Below are 21,062 nucleotides of genomic sequence, written 5' to 3'. Positions count from 1 at the left end.
GTTGCCAAGATCTTGCAATGAGTGCACAGATCAGGTTTATCTGGGAATGAGAGAGGACCAGGTCTAAATACACATATGTAGGATGACCAGACAGCAAGTGTGAAAAATCGGGACAAAAGGTGGGTAGTAATAGGAGCCTATATAAGAAAGACCCAAAAATCGGGAATGTCCCTATAAAATCGGGACATCTGGTCACCCTACACATATGTGATGTACCTAAAATATTAATTTTTGTACCTTTCTGTCATTGACCCATTTAATTCTTTTTCTTGACAGAATGAAGACGGATTAATGGAATTCTTTCAAAATGTAGTGAGACAGACCCAGATGAATCCAAAGAAAGTGATTGGCTGGATTCTAAATGATATGCTTGGTTATTTAAAACAACACAACCTTACAGTCAAGGAAAGGTGAAGCTTTCTGATTATATTGAGTTGATCAAACAGAAACATCCGTTTTCCCATGGCCAGACAAAAAATTGTGAATAGTATCCTCTAACACCAGCACTGTATCCTAGTTTAGTGCAATGTAACTCCCTGGTGGGTAGACAACAGAAGCCACCACTTCTTTTGGAAGCCTAGGTCTATATGGTTCTTGGTGAACCAAGTCTATTCCATAGCCTCCAGAGACGGGAAATCTTTAATCGCTACCGATTGTAATCCATGGGTTTCCATTTTTATCTTATTAAAATGGCAAAACCTTCTCAGCTGACCAAAAATACAATTACATTTTTAAAAGTTTATTGACATAGTGTACACTAGGAAACAAGGTAATTAGTTTGCTTTCAGTAATAACATTTAATCTTTGTTTAAATGATTGTATGTCACTTATACAAATGACCAGGCATCATGTAGAGATGTAAAGATTATGCTGTGTGGTGGTTTTTTTGTTTGTTTGGTTTTTTTTGAGAGCTCTCACCCCACCTTAATTTTTTTTAATTTAGTCCAGTCAGTTCTCTCCTCCTGGCAGACCTTCTAAACCTTCTAGAGAGAGGCGCAATTTCTTCTTCAGCAGCCAAACAAGTGAGTTTGTTTTGGATCTTCTGTACCTTTGAAACTGCCACTACTTACTTCATTTTCCCAGTAAATCTCCATCTGGAATCCATGGTGTCAGTATATTCATTTTATATTTAAAGCATGAAATTTGTCAAACTGCTACTGGAGGTGGGATGTATATAAAATTCAGGGTTAAATAGTAGAGTGAGGCCTGAAACAAATCCCTAACAAAGCCAAACATGCCTGAATTTTGGGAAATTTGGATTTGACGCCACTGACCAATAATCCCTATAATCAAATCCCAAATTCTGAACACTGCTGCACTTTGGGAAGGTTAGAATTGATATCCATGTTTTAGTGGCTTGGTCCAGTCTCTGGTGGATGCTCGGGGAATTTGATGCTTCATAGTTCTTAATAATTTGAATAGGAGCTGCAGCTATAAGAGGTCATACATCCCACTGAATGGCAAAGGGCAAAACACAGCTGGGTTTATTGATAAAGATAAATTTGTGTCAAGTGCCTTGTGAGACTGAAGGAGGATGACTTGACCTTTTGATAAGGCAATGACACTCTTTGCTGCATCTGAGCCAGGCACTCAAGATAGAATCAACTATTTCCCCCCTTTTTTTCAAATACTGGCTTGTTTAGGTCAGTCTCTCAAAACGAAGATGGGATCTAAGAAACTGTGCTAACAATACATTTGACATCAGGGAATATAGTAATGACCATTATTATAAAGAATCCTAATAATTAATTTGTATTGAGATAGAGTCTCTGGATGCCAATCATGGATGCGAGCCCACTGTGCTAGGCACTGAGCAAACATATAACAAAGAGACAGTCATGGCCTCAAGACTTACAACTTAAGTACAAGACAAAAAACTGGGGAGCACAAGGTAACAATGTGACAATGCCAGTTAGAATGGTAGGCAGTGGTCACAGCACATCCAGCTGCCTAACCATTATCAAGTCTTTTTTAGGTTTCATGGGGGAAGTGAGTTGAAAGGAGGGATTTCAGGACACTAGTGAAGTGACTTTGCAGTCGTTTACAGCAAGTCTTTCTCATGCATACTCGGAAGTGTGGGAGAAAGGATTAAGGTGCCTATTTGAAAAATTTAACAAATGGCTACTGAATGCTGACACTCTTGGCAGAGCAGAGGAAGGTGTTCGTGTCACATTTGACAACAATGAGCATTTTTGTGAGGTTACTGGAAATATGCAAAAAAAATTGCCTAGGCTTCTGCTGATCTTTCTGGAAAAGCTACTGGATATTTTTTTTAGAAATACACTCCAAAATTCTAACATGTTGAGTACATTTTTGAATCATTTTATAAAATTTATTTTTTCACCATTTTATGTTTGTTAAAAAAAAATTAAGATCTTTTATTCCCCTTCAAGATCTTCACTTGAGGTTTTCTAATCCCCTATAAATTTTCTTCCAACTCCAGTTAAATCCTGTAGAGAAGAAAAAAATATATCTGTGTATATATTGTGACAAAGTTCCTCCTCTGCCTTGGTGGGTCCTGCGGCTTATTGGCGGATTTCCTCGCCTCAGAGGTTCACGGCAGCTCTCAGTTTGGCTACTTCCGTGGCTCAGATCTGCCGTTCACTCAGTTAGCCTCATCACTGGCCAGCATGGGAAAAAGGAAGAACAATAATTCCCACAGTCTCTGCTGATCCACCTAGTAGATCGGGGAACAGGCCAGAGACTTCCCCTCTGGTGGAACCCACAGTCCAGGTCAACTCCTCCGGTATCAAGTAGGGAGTTGGGAGGTTTGGGGGGAACCCGGGCTCGCCCTCTACTCTGGGTTCCAGTCCAGGGCCCTGTGGATTGCAGCTGTCTACAGTGGCTCCTGTAACAGCTGCGTGACAGCTACAACTCCCTGGGCTACTTCCCTATGGCCTCCTCCCAACACCACCTTTATTCTCACCACAGGACCTTCCTCCTCCGGGAATGCTTGTACTTCTCAGTCTTCCAGTAGTACGCCTTCTCTTTCTCAGCTCCTCGCATGCACACCACAAACTGAAGTGAGCTACTTTTTAAACCCAAGTGCCCTGATTAGCCTGCCTGTCTTAATTGATTCTGGCAGCTTCTTGATTGGCTGCAGGTCTTCTAATCAGCCTGTCTGCCTTAATTGTTTCCAGAAAGTTCCTGATTGTTCTGGAACCTTCCCTGTTACCTTACCCTGGGAAAAGGGATCTACTTAACCTGGGGCTAATATATCTGCCTTCTATCACTCTCCTGTAGCCATCTGGCCTGACCCTGTCACAATATATTTGATTATATTTTAAAAAATAAACAGTAAAATTGTGTGGGGTACTGTGACTTTTGTTTGAATGCAGAGCACCTATCACGTTTTAGGTCCTATGATGATATAATTAATAACTATTTGTCTCTTTAAACCTTGCAAGTTTATATCTGTAGAATATTAAACAAACGCCACTGGATAAATAAACTAGCTAATGTTTTTTATTCTAAAATAGTCAACAGTGAAATTAAGACACTTAACTCACATAATGAGGTTCCAGGGTTAATGTTCTCAGATCAACAAGGGCAGGTGTTTGCATATTCCTTCCACCTATTGTTTCACTGTAGCTACAGATTTGGAATGAAATTAGTGTCTATTCACTTCTGCATGTTTGTCTTTGCATCAAAAAATTGTTATAAAGAGGACAAGAGTTCTAAGTCTGGGTAAATTAAACTGGCCTGGTTTTTGGTGGAGCTGAGAAGTCTCAGTTCGTAATTAAGCCAGTCAGAATTGTGGTTGCTCACAGTGGCTGGAAATGGTCTTAAAATAATAAAAGCTTGTAGTGGGCAGAAAACACTGAGACGACTTAGTGCATGTGGGTATACAGAAATTCTGTGTATGTGGTTTTTGAGAGCACCCGTCAGCCTGGTGCCTGAAACTTTGAAGAGGACCTTCAGAGTTTATTTTTAATTGTTTCCTTGTTGTGGTGTTTAAGTCAGAAAATTAACGTTGTTTTAACAGAGCTTTTTGCATTTTAATTTATTTATACAGAGGCGGTTTTGACAGGTTATAAAATGAGGAATTTCAGAGAGATGGCATCTCCTGCTTAATTACTAGCTCCTTGTAGTATATGCATTGTGCTCAATGATCTGAATTCGGACACAGAGTAATAACTATACTGTTTGCCCATCACTGAGTGATGCTATCAAACCTTGCCACATTTCGAAAAGTCTTTTGGTTGCCTAGATGTCAGAAGAATAACAAATGTTTATAACAGTTCTCTGCAGTAGGCAGAGATATTGGATTTCACACACACACACTGCAGCATTTGAGGTGGGTGGGAGGAATTAACTGCAGTAGTGAAGACAGATCCAACAAGAAAAGATGGAAGGATTTGATGGGATGAGCAAATAGTCATGCATATGCATATGCTTGTACTGCAGGAAGTGCCAGCAGTTTAAATTTTTAAAAGGTGTGTGCTCATTCTCCGTTGTACAAGGCAATAAAACTTGCATGTCAAAGAAGAGACACTGCTGTACAGTGCTGTGTTATGTAATTATAGCACACAAATCAAACCTATCTTCAAAAATAGCATGTACACTAATCAGGGCTACCATTGCAGGCACATGGATTGTACAAAATTGAGTGCACAATGGTTTAGCTCATCTGCACAACAATACTTTGTGACAGAACCATTTGGCACTTCTACATACAGCAGATACCAGGGAGGTGAGCACAGTGAATGAACCTAAATTCAACAGGACCCTTTTACAATCATGGTTGTACCAGCGCAGTCTGGGGAATCTGGAGCATCTGATCCAAAGGGCACAGCACTTGTTAGTAGCATAGGCTTTTGAATAATTTGCAAACACAAAGACATTGCATTTTGGGAGGAGGAATGGATACAGGATGGGCCAGAATGGTGTAGCTGCAGTATTTGTACCCATACATGGAACAAGCGGATGCAGACTTGTTTCAACTGAAAACCTTTTCCCAGGTGTCACAACCAGCTTGCACATTCAACAGTTGTAAAATGCTTAGAATGACACTTGTGTGGATGCAAGACTTGCAAGCTGTTACTAAATCATTCTGACCAATGGTTTGGTGCTAGGCATATGTAGCTAGAGCTGGCAGAACCTGGCAATAGTCTGAACCAAACCTCGGCTAGAGTCTATAGTTGCCACTATTGGGATTTCAGGAATGAAGGTAAGACTGAGAATTTCATTTTGGCATTGGAGACTTTATAATTAAGTCTTGTTCTTTTTCAGCCAGTTTATAGCCTGGTTTGACCAGTGAGTGTGGATGAATTAAAATTATTTTACAGTGTTTTTAGACTAGACTCTTATCTAGGCTAGAACAACATTTAAAAAAAGAAAAAAAAGGAGTGGGATGAGGCTAGATTTTTGGCCTGTCAAATCGGTCTAGCTTTTTCTATAAACTCTAATATCAATCTAATAGGAAACCATGTTCGAATAGTATTGGTGTCTCAGCTGTATATGTGTATAACAATGTAGATTCGAGTAGATGAGGGGGAAGGGGCTCTTAAACCCTTGTAGTTGATTCTTTCTGGCTGAGAAAAGACTACAAGAGCCCAAGAAAAAGTAAATGGAGTAAAACTGCACTTCTGCATAGAAGTGTTTTGATTATGCCTTCATGAATAAAATGCTTTCTGTTTAACCTCTGAATACTACTATAATATATTACACCAAGGTTCCCCTTATAATGGACTAACCAATATAATTAGCTTCTCCCTCCTTGACTTTCAGAAATAGCCCAAGGAGGATTTGTGTCCACGTATTCCATAGAGGGAGCTACTATTGTACTCAAGCAATAGGATACTTTTTAAAGCTACAAAACCGAAACCGACGTAGCTTGCTGAATATATTTATATGAGTAAATCCAGTCTCTCCCTGGTCCCCCTAAGATAGTGTATAATGGGCAAAATCTCTCTGCGCCAAGATATGCTTAACAAAGGAGATGAGATGGCTATCAGGGGAACCAGTTATTACTTCCTGATTCTGAAACTTCCCTAGCCCTGACCTAAGTTAGAACATTCAATGGGCTTCTCTTGGTAATTCTGCTTGGAGTAGAGGGTTTTGTGTGTGTGTTTGTATTGTGTGTATTGCTTCAGTGCCCTCCTCCTTCCCTAGGAAAGGACCATGGTTTAAGAATTGCAGGTATGGTACATGCTAAATCTAAAATCAGTTTCTGCCCTTTTAGAAAGATGTAGGTTCTTCATTGGTTAGTTTCTGTTTTGAGCAAGATCTCTGGGGAGTTTTTCTCTGAGCTAGCTTGTACAAATTGCAAGTTGCACTTCCATGAGGTGTGACATGGAGTCACAATGCCTCAGGGGAGCTCAGGGAGAATTACCTTCCAGAAAGCTTCCCATCTGCTCCCTTGGGGAGGACTGAGCACCTGCTGATAGTGGGGAGGAAGCAACTGTGGGTGTCCCTTAAGTGAGCTCTCAGAATAGTTGGTGAAGTGGACAAGCCCAATGTCTGGCCATGGGTCAGCTGAATTTTTTCCTAGGATATTCCAGGTGGCTCTGTAGTGGTGCTAAGGAATGAACTGGATGGAGAGGCATCTTGAGTTTTAGATAGGAACAGATTAAACTATGTTTTACAGATTTAACACTTATGGTGGTTGTAACTCTGATTGGATATCAGTAATTTTAATCATTTGAACTGTCTTTTCTGCCCTTCTCCCTTTCACAAGGAAAACACAAGACCTGCAGTGTGGCTTCATAGGACAACTTTGTTGTTGTTCTCTCAAGGCCTGCGGCAAAACAAAAACAATAAGATTCTACTGGGGGGAGGAGAAGGGGTTGGGGCATAGGAGGCAAATTTGAGTTGCACCTGGCTTGGAGTAGGTAGTGTCAATGCAGGGTTCTTAAAGTACCTGCCACAACTATCACATCGTTTCATGCTGAAGGGCTTTCATATTGGAGAAAAATCAATGAGAGGATTAAAATGTCATCTATTTATTTTGTTTTTCATAAACCACCTTGCTGCACTGCTAATTATTGAAAATGGCTTTAAATTAGGGCTCTTTGCCCCAGCCTCCTCTTGATCCCACAGCAAATTTGTAGTGCTGCATTTTTGACATGGCATTCATTTCCATCCTGGCACACCGGGATGGCCCGAACATACAATTATGTCTTCAGGGCAGGAGCAAGCAGAAGCAGCTGTTTTAATAAGGGCTTTCTCTCTCTCATCCCCCATCACTGAAATAAGAACAGAGGAAATACAGAAAATGACTGCCCAAGGAAATTGCTTTTTTATAAATGCTCTCTTCTGCAAGTTTATTCCATGGGGATAGCCCTGCTACAAAGTAGGGAAACACATTCATATGAGTTAGTAATTATTCCAGAAGCTTAGGTTCACCCAGCTATTCCTGGAGGTGAGATATGGATGGGATAGGGCTGCCACATGAATTCTGATTGGCAATATTCTTCTTCTATTAAGCATCCTCACTCGCTCCCTCCTGTGGTGATCCTTGTCTGTAAATGAAATGAGTTACCTGAAATCTGAATAGGCCCAATAGTTGTCAATTCTCTGAGGTGGCAGTCTCTGCTGACCATGCATGTTGTAACTTCTTTTAGCAAAACTTGTATGAATAACAAGGGGTTACTACACCATCTTCCTGTACGACAATCCTACAGTAAGGGCACAAAGAACATCACTATTGCAAAGCTACGTGACATGCATATTGTGCGTCGGAATAAAGGGAGGGGATGTGGTGATGCTCTGGATTATTGCACTTGACTTTAAACTGTGTTCAGATCATAAATTAAACGGAGTTGCTTGATCTCATCCTGGTGCTCTTGGGGTTGGCAGGTTTTGCTCCAGAGAGACGCTAGCAAGTGAAGATTGAGATGTGTCTACAGAGCTGCCTGGGAAAGTTTGTCCATCACATAAATGTTAATCCTTTGCTTTTTTTCTGACTAAATTCACTCACACATTACTGGAGTGGGAAGTGTGCATGCAACAGACACTGACTCCCCTCCTCTACCTTTTTTGATGTTGCAGGTGCTCGAGGAATTGTTGAAGGGGGAGGGGAAGACCCCACTTCAAATTGTTAAAGAAAAGAAACTTGAACTAATCCAGGATCAGCAAGAGCTTGAACAGATCTGTCAGGCAGTGATGGAAGGACATCAGGAAGAGGTGATTCGAACAGGGGTGGGAACTGATTACTGGGGCTTGGAAATGTTGGTGGCCTTGATGCTAAAGGGTTTAAATTGTCATCTTTTCTCTGGCTCTGCATTTGTGTGTACATCTTCAAAGAGAAATGAAGGATTTATTAGTCTGCTTGTCCAAGAAGCCAAGTCATTCTGACTATACATAAAAGTGATAGTGCAAGAAAACAAGCACAATAGAAGTCCTGTCCCTTTCAACTGAATGTGTGCAGAGAGCACTTTTATTACCCTGGCCTGGCAGTTTTGATCAGTATAATTCCCTGATTTTTTTTCTTGTCATTTTAGGAGATATGTAAAGTCAAAGAGATTAAATTAATATAACAGTGTGAAAACTCAAGGTATCTATCAAGAAGTCATTATTTATTCTATATGAATAATATTAGCTTCAAAGGAGATAGCATCAATCTTGGTAAGCCAAAAAGTTGGCGTTTATTGTGTGTCTTTGTAAAGTCCATGTCTCTTCTCCCAAGAAATGTATACTGACTGGCTAACCCTCATGAGCAACCTTACACTAACACACAGTGTGTATGTCATATGTCATTTCAAGATTCCAGAGATTTTCAATTAGAAAAAGTAAACTTGTAATTTATGAAAGGGGGGCAAAATGGAGGGGTCACCTTGACCACGTCCAACATTAGCTTTATAAAAAAGGTGCTTTTGTATTCTCGAGTGCAAAATGTAAAAGCGGAAATGAATGGCTTATTTTAAGTATAAACATTGCCTAGCTACATTTGCAGTTGAAAAAAAAAGCTAACGTCTTTTGAGAACAATACCACCCACGCCAAAGTATCACTGGGGGACACTAACAGCTTTCGATTAAAGAAAATGAACTTGCAGTAGATCTGCATGACCTCCCTTATATTGACTCATTTGCAGTGACTGATAAAAGTGCTTCTGTATTTTCATACTAGTACTGAATCACAAGAGCAGAGAGCTAGAACTGTTCAACAGCACAAAAGCTGAGGATCCATAACCAGATTCCTGTTCCAATAATAAAAATGATTTTGTACTAATTTAATTCTTCAGCTTCCGGTGTTTTAGCAAAGCCAGCTGTGATAAAGCAGCCTTGTTTTCCAGCTGCTTTCAGGTGATCCTTTTAGTAAAGAAGCTTTTAAAGCTTGTAGGTCTGTGCTTTAAATTACCATGAGATCTTATCTTACAGAACAGGCAGTTGGGCTATTGCAAGAGAAAATGCCTTGCTTTTTAATAGTAGTTTATTTTTTAAAAAGGGAAACTAACACTCAAATACCGAGCAATTTAAGTAATTGCTACCTTTATCTGCTTGCAATGTGCCCTATCTATGCTGGGACATTATAGACAAGATTTAAGATGGGCTAAAGTTCAGGTGGATGTATTTGCAATTGTGCATGCAATTGGTGCAGCTGGTAGTTCATGTATTAATAAAGTTTAAGGTCAGTGGGGACTGCTATCTAGTTTGACAACATGCATAATATAGAACTTCACCCAATACTTCCCACAATGCAGATAATTATTTTTTCCTGCTACATAAGTAAACCTGGTAGAGCTCAATAACTCATGGTTGAACTAGAATGCATCTTTTAGGAAGACCTCCTATCTTGATTTGAGACAAAGTGATGGTGAATTTAATTCTTCCCTTGTTAAACGGTTAGGTTTTTTGAGCCGTCATTTCCAGCTTAAACTTTTCTCTTTTCAAATTGGGTATTTGTATGCACAAATGGATCAATGGCTACCTTACTGGCCATGCAAGTGGCCAGTGCACAGTAATTGTGCAGGCGAATGTGCAGGCATTTGGGGGTCAGTCAATGGGTCTAAAAATAGAATCTGTCTGTCTCACTGGTAGTATTTTTATGATGAATACACATAGTTAAAAAACATTTAATGCTTTGTTGCAAGAGATTCCTCCAGATTATTATATCTGATATAAAAGTTTTTAAAGGGTTAGTTCTAAAGTTTCTTCTCTTATGAAAAATGCCAGGTCAGGGTTAATGAAATACAAGTGTCTCTACTTTAAAGGGACACTGTCATAGTAGAATTTTAGAATAATTCTGAACTCTAGTAAATTTATTACTAATCAGTTGAAATTGAACACTTTAAAATCTGTTTATTAGTTGCTATCTTACTTTTTGCATGTTACTCCATTAGGAAAAGTAAAATAGGCAAATCTTACTTTCATGCTTTCAGACAGCACAGCAAATTATCACGAAACCAGTAATTCTATTACGACTAAGGCCCTGATTCTGCAGTGACGTGCTCATCCAGTGGGACTCCAAGCACTCATAGGGTTCCAGCCACACCCAGCCTTTGCAGAATCGAGCCCAAAAACTTACTTTAAGGCCTACATTAAGCTGGTGCTAAGGTTAGAAAATGTGCATCTGTTTAGAGGGAAAACAGAACATCTTCCCTTATTCATGATAAATACTTTGTACTCTTGTTTTCAAGGTTATGGAGATAAAGAAGGGAAACCGAAAAGTTCTGAATAAACTGATTGGACTGGTTCAAAGAACAACAAGAGGGCGAGCAGACCCTGTGCTGGTGAAACTAATATTAGAGAAGAGGCTGTCACAGTAACTTCAGAGCAACTTGCACAGGTCCCTACAGAGGGAACAACTGGACAATTCCCTGGACTCTGTACAGTTCAATTCCAGCCTGAGCTAGAAAAAGATACTGTGTAGTCTTAACATGGAACAGAATTGTTGTTCCCTTTTGGTGGTTATTCAGGTAGTTTCTTGTTATATAATCTTCCTTGAATGCTTCACCCTCTGTCAGGACAAACGAAAAGGCATTCCGTGCAAAAGAATAGCAGACGCTAGTATTGAGAACTGTTCACTTTTCCTGGAGCTGGTTTTGCACATATGAGAAAGGTAAGTGATTCACTACGTTACTGTTTACTGAAGGAATAGAAAGTCACGCATCTTAGAGTGTGAAAGGTAATGATGTGAACAGGTCACGCCACCTACTCGCTCTGCCAAACACCCAATGGCAGCTCAGCCACTGCCGGCCACTCCCCCCACCTATCAGGAGGAGGAAGCAGTTCCTCAGTGTTGTTACTCCTCCCTTGCCTCTGCCAGAGGGAGGGAAAGGAGAAGAGACTGCCCAGCTGCCTTTCCTTCCTTCAAGGGATGATCGATCCTAAACCCAATCCTACCGCCCACCCACCCCACCGGCTAAACAGGCCCCTAAAAGCCAACTAAGACAACTGAAGCTCAGGCAGTCCTGTGCATTATGGAAAAATCCTGCTACTTCAAGAGCCTGTGCTATATGCACATCTATAATCTTGCCTCTATAATAAATATTTGATTGGGCTAGGAACTGTGGTTGCTGGAGTTCAGAAGCCTCTTTTGATCCCTTCTAAAACCACAATTATCCTCAAGCTCAAAGACACTTCTGAAGGATAAAATGTTTGGCCATTGGAATGCATGCACATACCATACTAAGCTCTTAGGCCCAAGTTTTTAAAGCTATTTACATGCTGCTGTGCTCAGCTTTGCAATGCCTAACTGATTTAGGCACTTAGTAGCCAAAATCCTGTTGACCGTTAATGGGATTTTGACTCAGATGCCTAAATCCTTTTTGAAAATGAGATTTGGGCTCTTACACACTTTTACAAATCTGGGCTTAATTCAGAGAGGATGTAGCCCAGGCCTCTTTTGTGGAATCTAGCTATCCTCTTCGCGTTATGGAATTGCTAGTTAAGCCTTCCTCACTGGTACTTCATTCTTTGATTAGCAGTGCTACTCTCTTTCTTGACAGGGAAACATCTGAACAAACAAGCTCACAGTTTAAGCAGAAAAGAGGAAAAATGCAGGAGTTTTCAAATATATTTATTGAATAAATAAGTTAGTTAAAAGGTTGTGCAGCTGACAAAAAACATTAACGTTCGGTTGCCTTGTTTTGTCTGAAAAGGATAAGATTTACTCTGAATTTTGCAATGACAGAGACCTTGACCTTTTAAAAAATTGTGCATTTAAACTGACATTCAAACAAATGCTGTACTATCATTTTGTCACATCTGAGCAAAAGCACCATTTTATCTTTTATTTGCTGGCACCTGTTTTGTTCCATGACTATTTTGTTCAGAGTGCTAAGTTTAAATCAATTTTACAAAACCTATTCAGATAATAAATGGTTATGACACAAACCATAATATACACTGAACTTTGAATTTGTTAGATTAATGCTCTGTCCTTAACTCCTGCCATTGTGGGAGGAAACAAAAGGCACAAGACTGAATTATGGACGGAGCATCTACATAAAGTTTGAATTTTGTTGGTCCATGTGTTTTAAGCCTATTCTTTCTTTCCAACAAACAAACAAACAAACCCTACCTTTTCCAGAAGGTTTTGTCCTCTTGTATTATTAATGCTTTTTGTTGGGCAGCTTTGGAATGGGATGTGTGTTATACTTACCCCCTTACCTGAGAGAGTGTAGTAACTGCACTATACTTAAAATAGAAGGATCTCAGATACCATAGCATGACTACTGTTGGTAAATATCTTTAATGGTTACCTGTTTCAAAGCTATTTTGTTCTAGGCAATTTAGTAATAGGATAGAAAATAGCCTGTAATAATTCATGGACACGTTCTATGAATATACAGCATTAGATCTTTAAGTTTAAAATAGCAATTACTATAAATCTCAACCTACTTTCAATGCTGCCTGCCACATATACAATGTAGAACAAGGAAGGCAGCACATAAACTAGAAGTGGATAATTGTAACACTCTTCCCTTGTATTAGAAAAAGACAGAAGGACATAGGTTAAAAATCTTCAACCATGTTAAGGATTCATCACTTGATGAATTTTTAAACCAACATTTTGCATAGGAACAAAAACTATTAAGGATGTTTCTTGACTGACAATCAAAAAGGGTAAGCTTTTTGAATCAGATCTTAATGTGAATGAAGTCCTTTGCATGCTCATTAAGGTGCTGGCTATCATTTCTAAAGCAGTGTTAGCCGGGATGGAGGGGAACTAAAGCTCTGACGTGGGTGGCTAACATGGCTTCAAACATGTTATCCTGACTATACCCCAGCCTTTGTGTCCCTCTGAGCAGAACATAAAACATCCAGTTAAACACAGCCAGAATGATTCTCCTGCTCCCTACCAAAAAGCTCAGGGCAAAGTCTAAACTCACAAAGTTTGTTCCCTATAGGGAATGACAACTCTGCCACATACCACTTAGTAAGATTGACTTGTATAGCATCATATGTGTGCACAACACTTTACAGAACATTTTAAGACTTAGGGATCCAGCCTGAAGGACTTAATCAACTAGTGGACAAATACGAAACACAAGATGGGTGTTGTGGGGTGAGACGGTGCAGAGACTGTCTATGGAGTGATTGATGTCAAAAGGCTTGGTGGAGAGGGAGGCTGTCACAAGGCTTGAACAAAGGACAAAAGTTAGGGCTTCCTAGAATTAAGGCTCAAATTCTGCCCTTAACTCAGGTGTCAGTTTGCTACTGCAGCCCTCACTGAGCTGCTGCTTAGATGCCCTATGTGCTCCAATTGTTAGGCAGGGTGAGTTACATTCAGTTTCATTCAGATCTTCAGTATTAATTTAATACACAACCTGTGTGAGAGAATTTCCTTTGGCCCTTCAGCTTAGAGAAATTTCGCCACTGTATAAAAGTTGACACCATACACAGTCATTATAATCTCATCCAAATGGACAGAAAGGTAGTTAAACATGTGGGTGCTTACCAGATAGTGTAAAAGCTTTTGGCAGGGGGCAGTGATTATATGTGTGTAGCAGCAGTTATCCTGCATTTGGGAGTTGGAGGGAGAAACTGACAAAATACTTTTTCTGGCAGTGTGGAGTAATGAGGAAAGACAACCTTTAGCTATCAGCCCTGGCTGCAAAGTTTCACAGCAGAGTTTAATTTGATCCACGCTATAGAGGTGTATGGTGGAAGCTTTCATTACAGTTTAGGCATTCTACTTGTGAATGTTAATGTCCTGGGAAAGGGTTCAAATTACATTAAGTAGTTGTTGTGATATTATTCTAGTGTAATATTCTTATTTCTGTGCTGAGCAGCCCTTTGTAATATACAGACTTTCACAGTCACTAACTGCAGTAGCAGCCTATCATAGATTTATGGCCTTAGATGTTTGCTGTATGTGTAAAGTGGCTTCTCGCTTTTGAACGAGTATCCTACTTCATTTTTTGTTTAAAGCTATAATCTCAGGGTGCTCAAGAAAGGAGACAGAGCAGCACATCAAAACTTTTGCCCTTCTCTGTATCTCCCTTGCACTGCTATTTTCATATGATTCAGACAGGAAGCTCATAACATTCTGCTTCATCTAAGGGTGAGAGAAAACCAAGTTACAGCAGCAAGGAGGTCACAATTTATTTTTTCAAATATAGCATTGATCTGGTTGGCTGTACAGTTTAAATGCCCAAGATGTAATTTTATTGTTAATGTTATAAGTGAGGCAATATATATTAAAGCCACAGGTCCAGGCAAGCTGCACTAAATTCACCTTTGCCTCCCTACTTCTAGGGCTAGTTGAGGGCTGATTTGGGCCCTGGTACAATTTAAAACAGCCTCAGGATAACTTCACGTTGCACTTGGAAGGGTCTAGTCTGGTAGCTAAGGATTACTGCAGCAGCCTTCCCCTCTTCTCTTGTTGATGTCTTGGGGAAGGGGAAGTGGTTAGGAAGCAAAGAGTGGCCCTATACCTGCTAGGGATTCCCAGCTGAACAGCGAAGCTGATTTTTTTTTTTTTTCTACTTGCTTTTTGAAACCCGAGTAGCACAAAACTGGTAGAACAGGGCCAAAATGCAGGCACGAGTGTCCAACAGATTTTGGGTTTTTTTAAAGGCAGCTCTCTATCCCCATAAATTGTGGGTGCAAATCATGGTCCTTGCAGACAGTAGCCTGATTCTGGGACGTTTGTGGAAGGTGGGGCATGCAATATTAAAGAAAAGAAAAACAGTTTTGAATGAGCAATATGCTGGTGCAGGCTCCCAGCAGGACTTCATTAAAATTTTGCCACCAAAGTTGACAGGAGGGCTGAAGGTTCAAGCTTCTCTAAATTTATGAGGGCTAGAAACTTCTATGTGAGAATCTTTGCTTTAATGTAATCACAATATTCTGAGCTGGAGCTTTAAGGAAAACTAAATATTGCTAGAGTTGGTAAACTGAATGTCACTCTCACTGTTAATAGAGTTGTATCCAGCAGCGATATGGCCTCTTGGCTCAAGCTGGAGCACTGAATGCTGAGACTTGTAGTCTCTAAAGGCCACATCTTTCCATTAGAGATGAGATGGCATTCTGTGTGGGTGCTAGCCAAGCTGACAGAGTAGTATTTAGACAAAGTTTGATTAGACCTAGGTTTAACCCAGCTACATTTTTTTTTTGGCCTAGATCCACTTGGTTATTTTTAAGAAAATTGCAATAAAATTATTAGTGATATCAAATGCTTTCTTGAAGCTAATATAGCCAAAACACAAGTTTGCAGGTATATAATTATACATGGGCACTTTAACTTTGGCAAAGAAAATTATTTTGTTCAGAAACGCAGCCTTTGCACAAAAGTTCCATAAAGGATTTTAGGCCTTAATCCAGCTGCCATGCAAACAGTTATAATCAATGAATAAAAAGATTTGCTCAGTAAGGAGTAATGACTTCCCAGCAGCCCCAACAGGCCAGAGGATCAAAAACTCAAAGTGCATATGTACTTGACCCAGTAATATTCCTGTTCATAAATAAGTGTCTTCAACCAGTATATAACAAAACAAAAATATTTATGCTAGATCACATTTGGAAAAGTAGGACCTCCCTCAAAGAAAGTTATTAATCTGATTTTTTGTAGGTAATGAAGTTATAAATTAAATATGCACCACAGCAATCTTAGGGTTTTATGGTGGCACTTATCTCGGATTACTTGAATACCTACTTATGCAAACAAATCCAAAAACACATTAACACAGGGTAATTTTCACCCTCCCTTCTATGATATTTTTTCAGTAGTGGTCCTTGACACAGGGTCACTTTTTTCTGCTTGTGACAAACAAGAGTAATACAAATTTCAGTTCTGTCTGTATTTCACACTGAAGTGAGTAACACACTGCCAGCCTGCGGTTTTTGGTAATTGTCATTTTTTTATTGCTAAAGCCCAAAAGGTGCAACCAAGGACATCTTGTAATTACCTAAATCAAATTTAGACAGGGACAGCATGACAATACTGTATTATGCCAGAACTAGCATGGGTAAAAAAGTACTACATTACTTGCAATTGCAGCTGCAGTCTAAATGTTACAAATGTAAGAACAGCAGCTTTCATAAAAACTGTAGGTATGACACAGCAATTTGTCAGTACAGCACAGTAAATTGCTTATTAAATCAAGCTTCCTCAAAGAGTAACTATGTTATAATCAATGTTTAAAAGAAGATTTGCACAGTAAGCAGTAATGACTTTGTAGCTCTGGCTACCATTCAAAGTAATACAGTAAAAGGTGTGACATCATTTAATTGCACCAAATAAGACTGCTCTTTTTTTTCCCTCTCCCATCCTAGAGATTTTTTTTTTAAATGCTTGTGAAAGGTGCTGAATTGACAACACTGGAGAATGAAGTCCTCTGTTTATCCAGAGGCATGCTAGCACAGGCAATGGCAGTGCACGCTTCAGCCTTGTACTGGAAGACCTACCTCTGGTGGTAGACGGGCAGCTTGAACTTAAACCCTCATTCTGTGCTGAACATACCAGTTGTGTCTGTAGGGAGTGGACAGAAAGCTATCTAACTGCACATAGACCAAGGAGATATCAAAACCTTCTGGCTGCTATTGCTCAGATTGGAACTAGTGAAATCTAGGTGTAAGTGTGTTATTACCTACCCACACTTTTCTCCCTGAAAACCTGTGCCCTTACCCAAGTTTTAAAAATAAAAACCAGTTTTGTTAAATGGATCAATCGTACCTGTCATTAATACAAAAAGATTATCCAACTAGATAGTATTCACCAAACAGGCATCACTAGACTAAGTGAATGCATTCTGCTTTCACCACAGGATGTGACAAACCCTGATGAAATATTAAATACTAAAAGCAATTTGTGAACAGCAGATACTTTGAAGGAATGTATCTAAGTGTACTAAAAGGAGGGCAACCTTTTTAATAAAAAAACAACCCTCTTTGGGTCTGATTTTCCTCATCTCTACCAGTATAACAGATAAGAATCAAGTCTTGATTTCTGTTCCAGATCTTTCCAATTTGAAAGCAGCAGCATATTAAACAGCCTTCGGATGAAGGACTTCCACAAGAAAGGATTATTAATTTGAGGCTCTAATAATGAAACAACGGTTTTCATGCTAAATTACATGTAGTTTGCTCTGCACATTGAAGGTAGGAAGAACCAACATCATAGTTCGTTTTTTCTCAGGATGCTGGAGGTTATGGTTCTGTAATTCAGCCCTCGCTGAAACCCTGCCTATGTTATCTCAGACCGGAAGTCATATAACGTATATTGAATCTTTATTTGGACAGTTTAGATTTTGAGTATAAACTGACCAGACTTATACAAAGGAAATAGCAAATATATCAAAAATTGACAAATCACTTGCCAATTTACAAGTCCATAATATGGTCTCTCCTTTTCGATAGATGACAGACAGTTTTCCTTTGTTTAAAGCATACCTTATGCACATACGGTGTAATGACTTGTCAGTAAGAATTCCTCGGCATGCTGTAGGGTTTTTAAAGCTCATTAATGTGGTAGGCTGGAGTAACTCCTTTGGAACCATTACAGTTTACTGGGTCCAAACCCCAAAACTTACAGATCTAGTTTGCACAGTCCACATTTTAAGGTCTCCATCTACCTTTGTCTTCAGAACAGACTATTGTAATGAATAAGCACATTTAAAAACAAAAAAGACCATTTAAAATGAAACCACTCCTAAACAGTTCACAAAAAAGAGTTAATGGTCTGATTTTAACTTAAAGGCAAGGAAAGGGAGAATTACCAAACAAATTCATCCCATTAACAGTTTTTAAAAATGTGGATGGTTTTTTGGGAGTAAATCCCCACTTGGTTATGACTCATTAAAGTTTGCTTATTTTATTATTACATGTATTTAGTCCATTTTAAAGCACTCACATCAGCTTCTTGCTAGAAGGCAGTGGCTATGCTTTGATGACATGGGAACAGATTAGATCGCATTTACAGCGTTCAGCAGCCACTGACCCAGCCCACATTAGGCTGGAGCACTGCGGTAAGTGATCTCTCTCTTCCCCTCACAGCTAATTTATAAGAGAAGGCATGAACTCAGTTCTAAGGTGAGGGGTGTGAGAGTGAAGAACCAACCAGCTGCTAGGAGAAGGAAAGGAGCCCGAGGCTGGTGATTGGCCCTGGCTCCAGCAGCACTGGAATCAGTAGAAGAATTCTCCCATTCCTAAATTAAATGAGTTAAAAAACAAAAGGCAATCGAATGGGTGGTGAGTGGAGCAGCAGCCAGGAGGCTAAAGTGTAATTTGGTGGAATTGCATCTGACAGGCAAAGAGTTGCGCAGAACAGGAGCAACAGAGAAGAAAGTGACCTGGAGGGATGCATGGGCCCAAGCACAAAGGGTTGAGAGGCAGCAGCCAGGGCTGTGAGGGAGAGAAGCTGGTGTTCAGACACTACAGAATCGAGTACATTACAAATACCTAGACAGACGAGTGATGCCAGGTCCAGGAAAGTATTTGCAGGTGGCAATCTGTGCAGATCCACTTCAGGATTTTTAGTGTCTCCTACAGACAGGACTTAATGCAGTCAGGCACTACTATACCTCTCCCTGCTAGGGATGATGGGGGCACTTTTCAAAGCACCTATGGGTATCTCTACACTGGAATAAAAGATGGTGGCTGGCCTGGGCCAGCTGACTCAGGTTCGTGGGGCTCAGGCTGTGGGGCTAAAAATTGTTGCATGGACATTTGGGTTCTCAGAGTGGAGCGTGGACTCTGTGACCTCCCACCCCCACCATGGTCTCAGAGCTGAAGCCCAAACATATACACAGCAACTTTATAAGCCTGCAGCCCAAGCCCCATGAGCCCAGCCTAGCTGCAGGTGTTTAACTACTGTGTAGACATATCCCCCATGTGACCAAGAACCACTGAAAGTTAATGGGACTTCAGCTCCTAAGTCACTTAGGTACTTTACAAAATTTAACCTGATCTTTCTTCTTATAGGCTTTTCATTTACATTCCTTAAGTGAAGATAACATGCTTGAAATTGGGAAAGTTATAAAAAGGGGCTTTTCAGTATTGGGGAATTACAACCAGCAGCGTAACAAAAACTGCTTTAATATCATTCTTACCTCCAGTTTCCAGTACTTTGGGATTGTTTTAGTTTCCTCATAGTAGAAAGGGGAAGCATTAAGGCTTTCATGAACTGAGCCTCCATTCATGTATAGCACTGGAAGCACAATTATGCCACTAAGAGTAAGACTAAATGCAGCAGTGATGCACTAATTCATCATGTTTGGGTTCTTCTAATGAACCTCATTACTCACAGAAGAGAATTTTCTTAAGCACTTAATCACTAGCAACAGTTTTCAATTATCCCTGTTAATTTTTCCTCTCCAACTACTGAACATTCCTCCTCCCTCCCCATTGCCCCAAAAGTGCAATATTAGGAAAAGCTAGCAGCACATAACTTAAAAAATAAATAACCAGTGTTCAAAATGATATTTAAAAAAAAAATTAAGAACACCTTTTCAGAGGCAAGCTGTCCTTTTTCATAAAAAGCAGTACTTAACAAAAATAGATCAGAGTTGCCCTTTTAACACTACTGAAAGATACTAAATACTTTCTTCAGTTTATCAATAGAAGAACACAAATGTTTTCTACACATTTGTTAGAGCTTGCATAGAAACATTTTGCTTTGTACTTTGTGCAAATCTAACTAAATAAGGCTTGCTTGAGATTTTAGGTGGCAATATAATTATCAAAGAATGCTGAGAAACTGCAAGGAAAATTCCAAGCAGTCTGCACTCTGCATCCACTTACACATTTCATTTGACTTCAAAAGACCAACAGCTGATAGCTGCAGATTTGTATGCAACATAAGGCAATACGGTATTTGTTGGGTGCAGCACCTGCTTTCAGCTAGTCATGCATTTATAACACATGAGAACACTTGGATTCACAACATCAGCCACTGGTAAAGGGGATTTCAGAGGTGGCACTGTAGACTCCCCTTTTAAAAATAAAGCAAACAACCCCCTAAAAATCTTGGTCCTTAACACAGAAGGCTTATTTGACCAATTTTGTGCAGTTTTCATACATATTTACATATCAGGTATTTCTCCCGCTGGGCAACCCACTTTTCTAGGCCAGAATTGAAAATAGGAGCAGTGAGGTAAAGGAAGTTGTGTTTATGCACAAGGGAAGAGGGGTACACATTTGAAATAATAGAACCCCTCAGGAATATATCATATTAGTATGTTGCACAGTTGGAAGTCCTAAGGCCCAATATAAAGGTACCATGGAATGAGATTTTTTTCCCAGATCAAGTATTGTCAGGAAGTATCAAAGTAGAACTTTCTTTTGTAAGCAGCTTTGCATTTAAAAATCTGCTAATTCTATTAGAAAAAAAAAATCTGTAAAAATGACACTAATAATAATCCTCAACACCACCCAGTGTTTTGTAACCCAGGATGGAATGTTCCTGTGCAAGAGCTGCTAGCTCCTTCAGAAACTCTGGGAAAAGGGCAGCTGCCAGCACGCCATTCCTCACAGGCAAGGGAATACCAGGAAGAGCCGTTACTCTCTTTGCTCTGTGTCCCAAGAAAGGCTGGAGCAGGGTTTGGGAAGCTTCAGAAAGATTTCTTCCTTTCCCAGTGCTGCTGTTGTGCTGGATGTTCTCTAAATCCAGGAAGAAAAAAAGAATCAGTTTTGATCAGTAAGCAAACCTAATTTAAACTGCATGCTAGAGGATG

The 21,062-nt window shown here is 39.8% G+C and overlaps 2 protein-coding genes across 8 annotated transcripts in view; one reads left to right on the top strand and one right to left on the bottom strand.

Annotated features, from left to right (window-relative positions):
* The window catches only part of GATB (glutamyl-tRNA amidotransferase subunit B), a 55,830-nt gene extending 44,828 nt beyond the window's left edge, over positions 1 to 11,002 (top strand). For 2 of the 3 annotated variants that reach the window (XM_038398823.2, XM_038398824.2), the window contains 4 exons: positions 277 to 410; positions 944 to 1,022; positions 7,993 to 8,127; positions 10,581 to 11,002. In XM_038398823.2, coding sequence (XP_038254751.1) covers positions 277 to 410; positions 944 to 1,022; positions 7,993 to 8,127; positions 10,581 to 10,709 — 477 coding nt within the window. In that variant the 3' untranslated portion in view covers positions 10,710 to 11,002. The remainder of the gene's footprint in view (positions 1 to 276; positions 411 to 943; positions 1,023 to 7,992; positions 8,128 to 10,580) is intronic. The other variant, XM_043513133.1, reaches the window with a different exon arrangement.
* Positions 11,003 to 16,199: 5,197 nt separating this feature from the next.
* The window catches only part of FHIP1A (FHF complex subunit HOOK interacting protein 1A), a 147,794-nt gene continuing 142,931 nt past the window's right edge, over positions 16,200 to 21,062 (bottom strand). For all 5 annotated transcript variants that reach the window (XM_038398816.1, XM_038398819.2, XM_043513132.1 and 2 more), the window contains exon 13: positions 16,200 to 20,988. In XM_038398816.1, the coding sequence (XP_038254744.1) occupies positions 20,738 to 20,988 (251 nt within the window). In that variant the 3' untranslated portion in view covers positions 16,200 to 20,737. The remainder of the gene's footprint in view (positions 20,989 to 21,062) is intronic.

Source organism: Dermochelys coriacea, chromosome 4, assembly GCF_009764565.3.
Source record: "Dermochelys coriacea isolate rDerCor1 chromosome 4, rDerCor1.pri.v4, whole genome shotgun sequence".
Taxonomy (NCBI): domain Eukaryota; kingdom Metazoa; phylum Chordata; order Testudines; family Dermochelyidae; genus Dermochelys; species Dermochelys coriacea.
The sequence above is the reverse complement of the archived record's forward strand: the minus strand, read 5'-3'. Positions and strand labels throughout refer to the sequence as shown.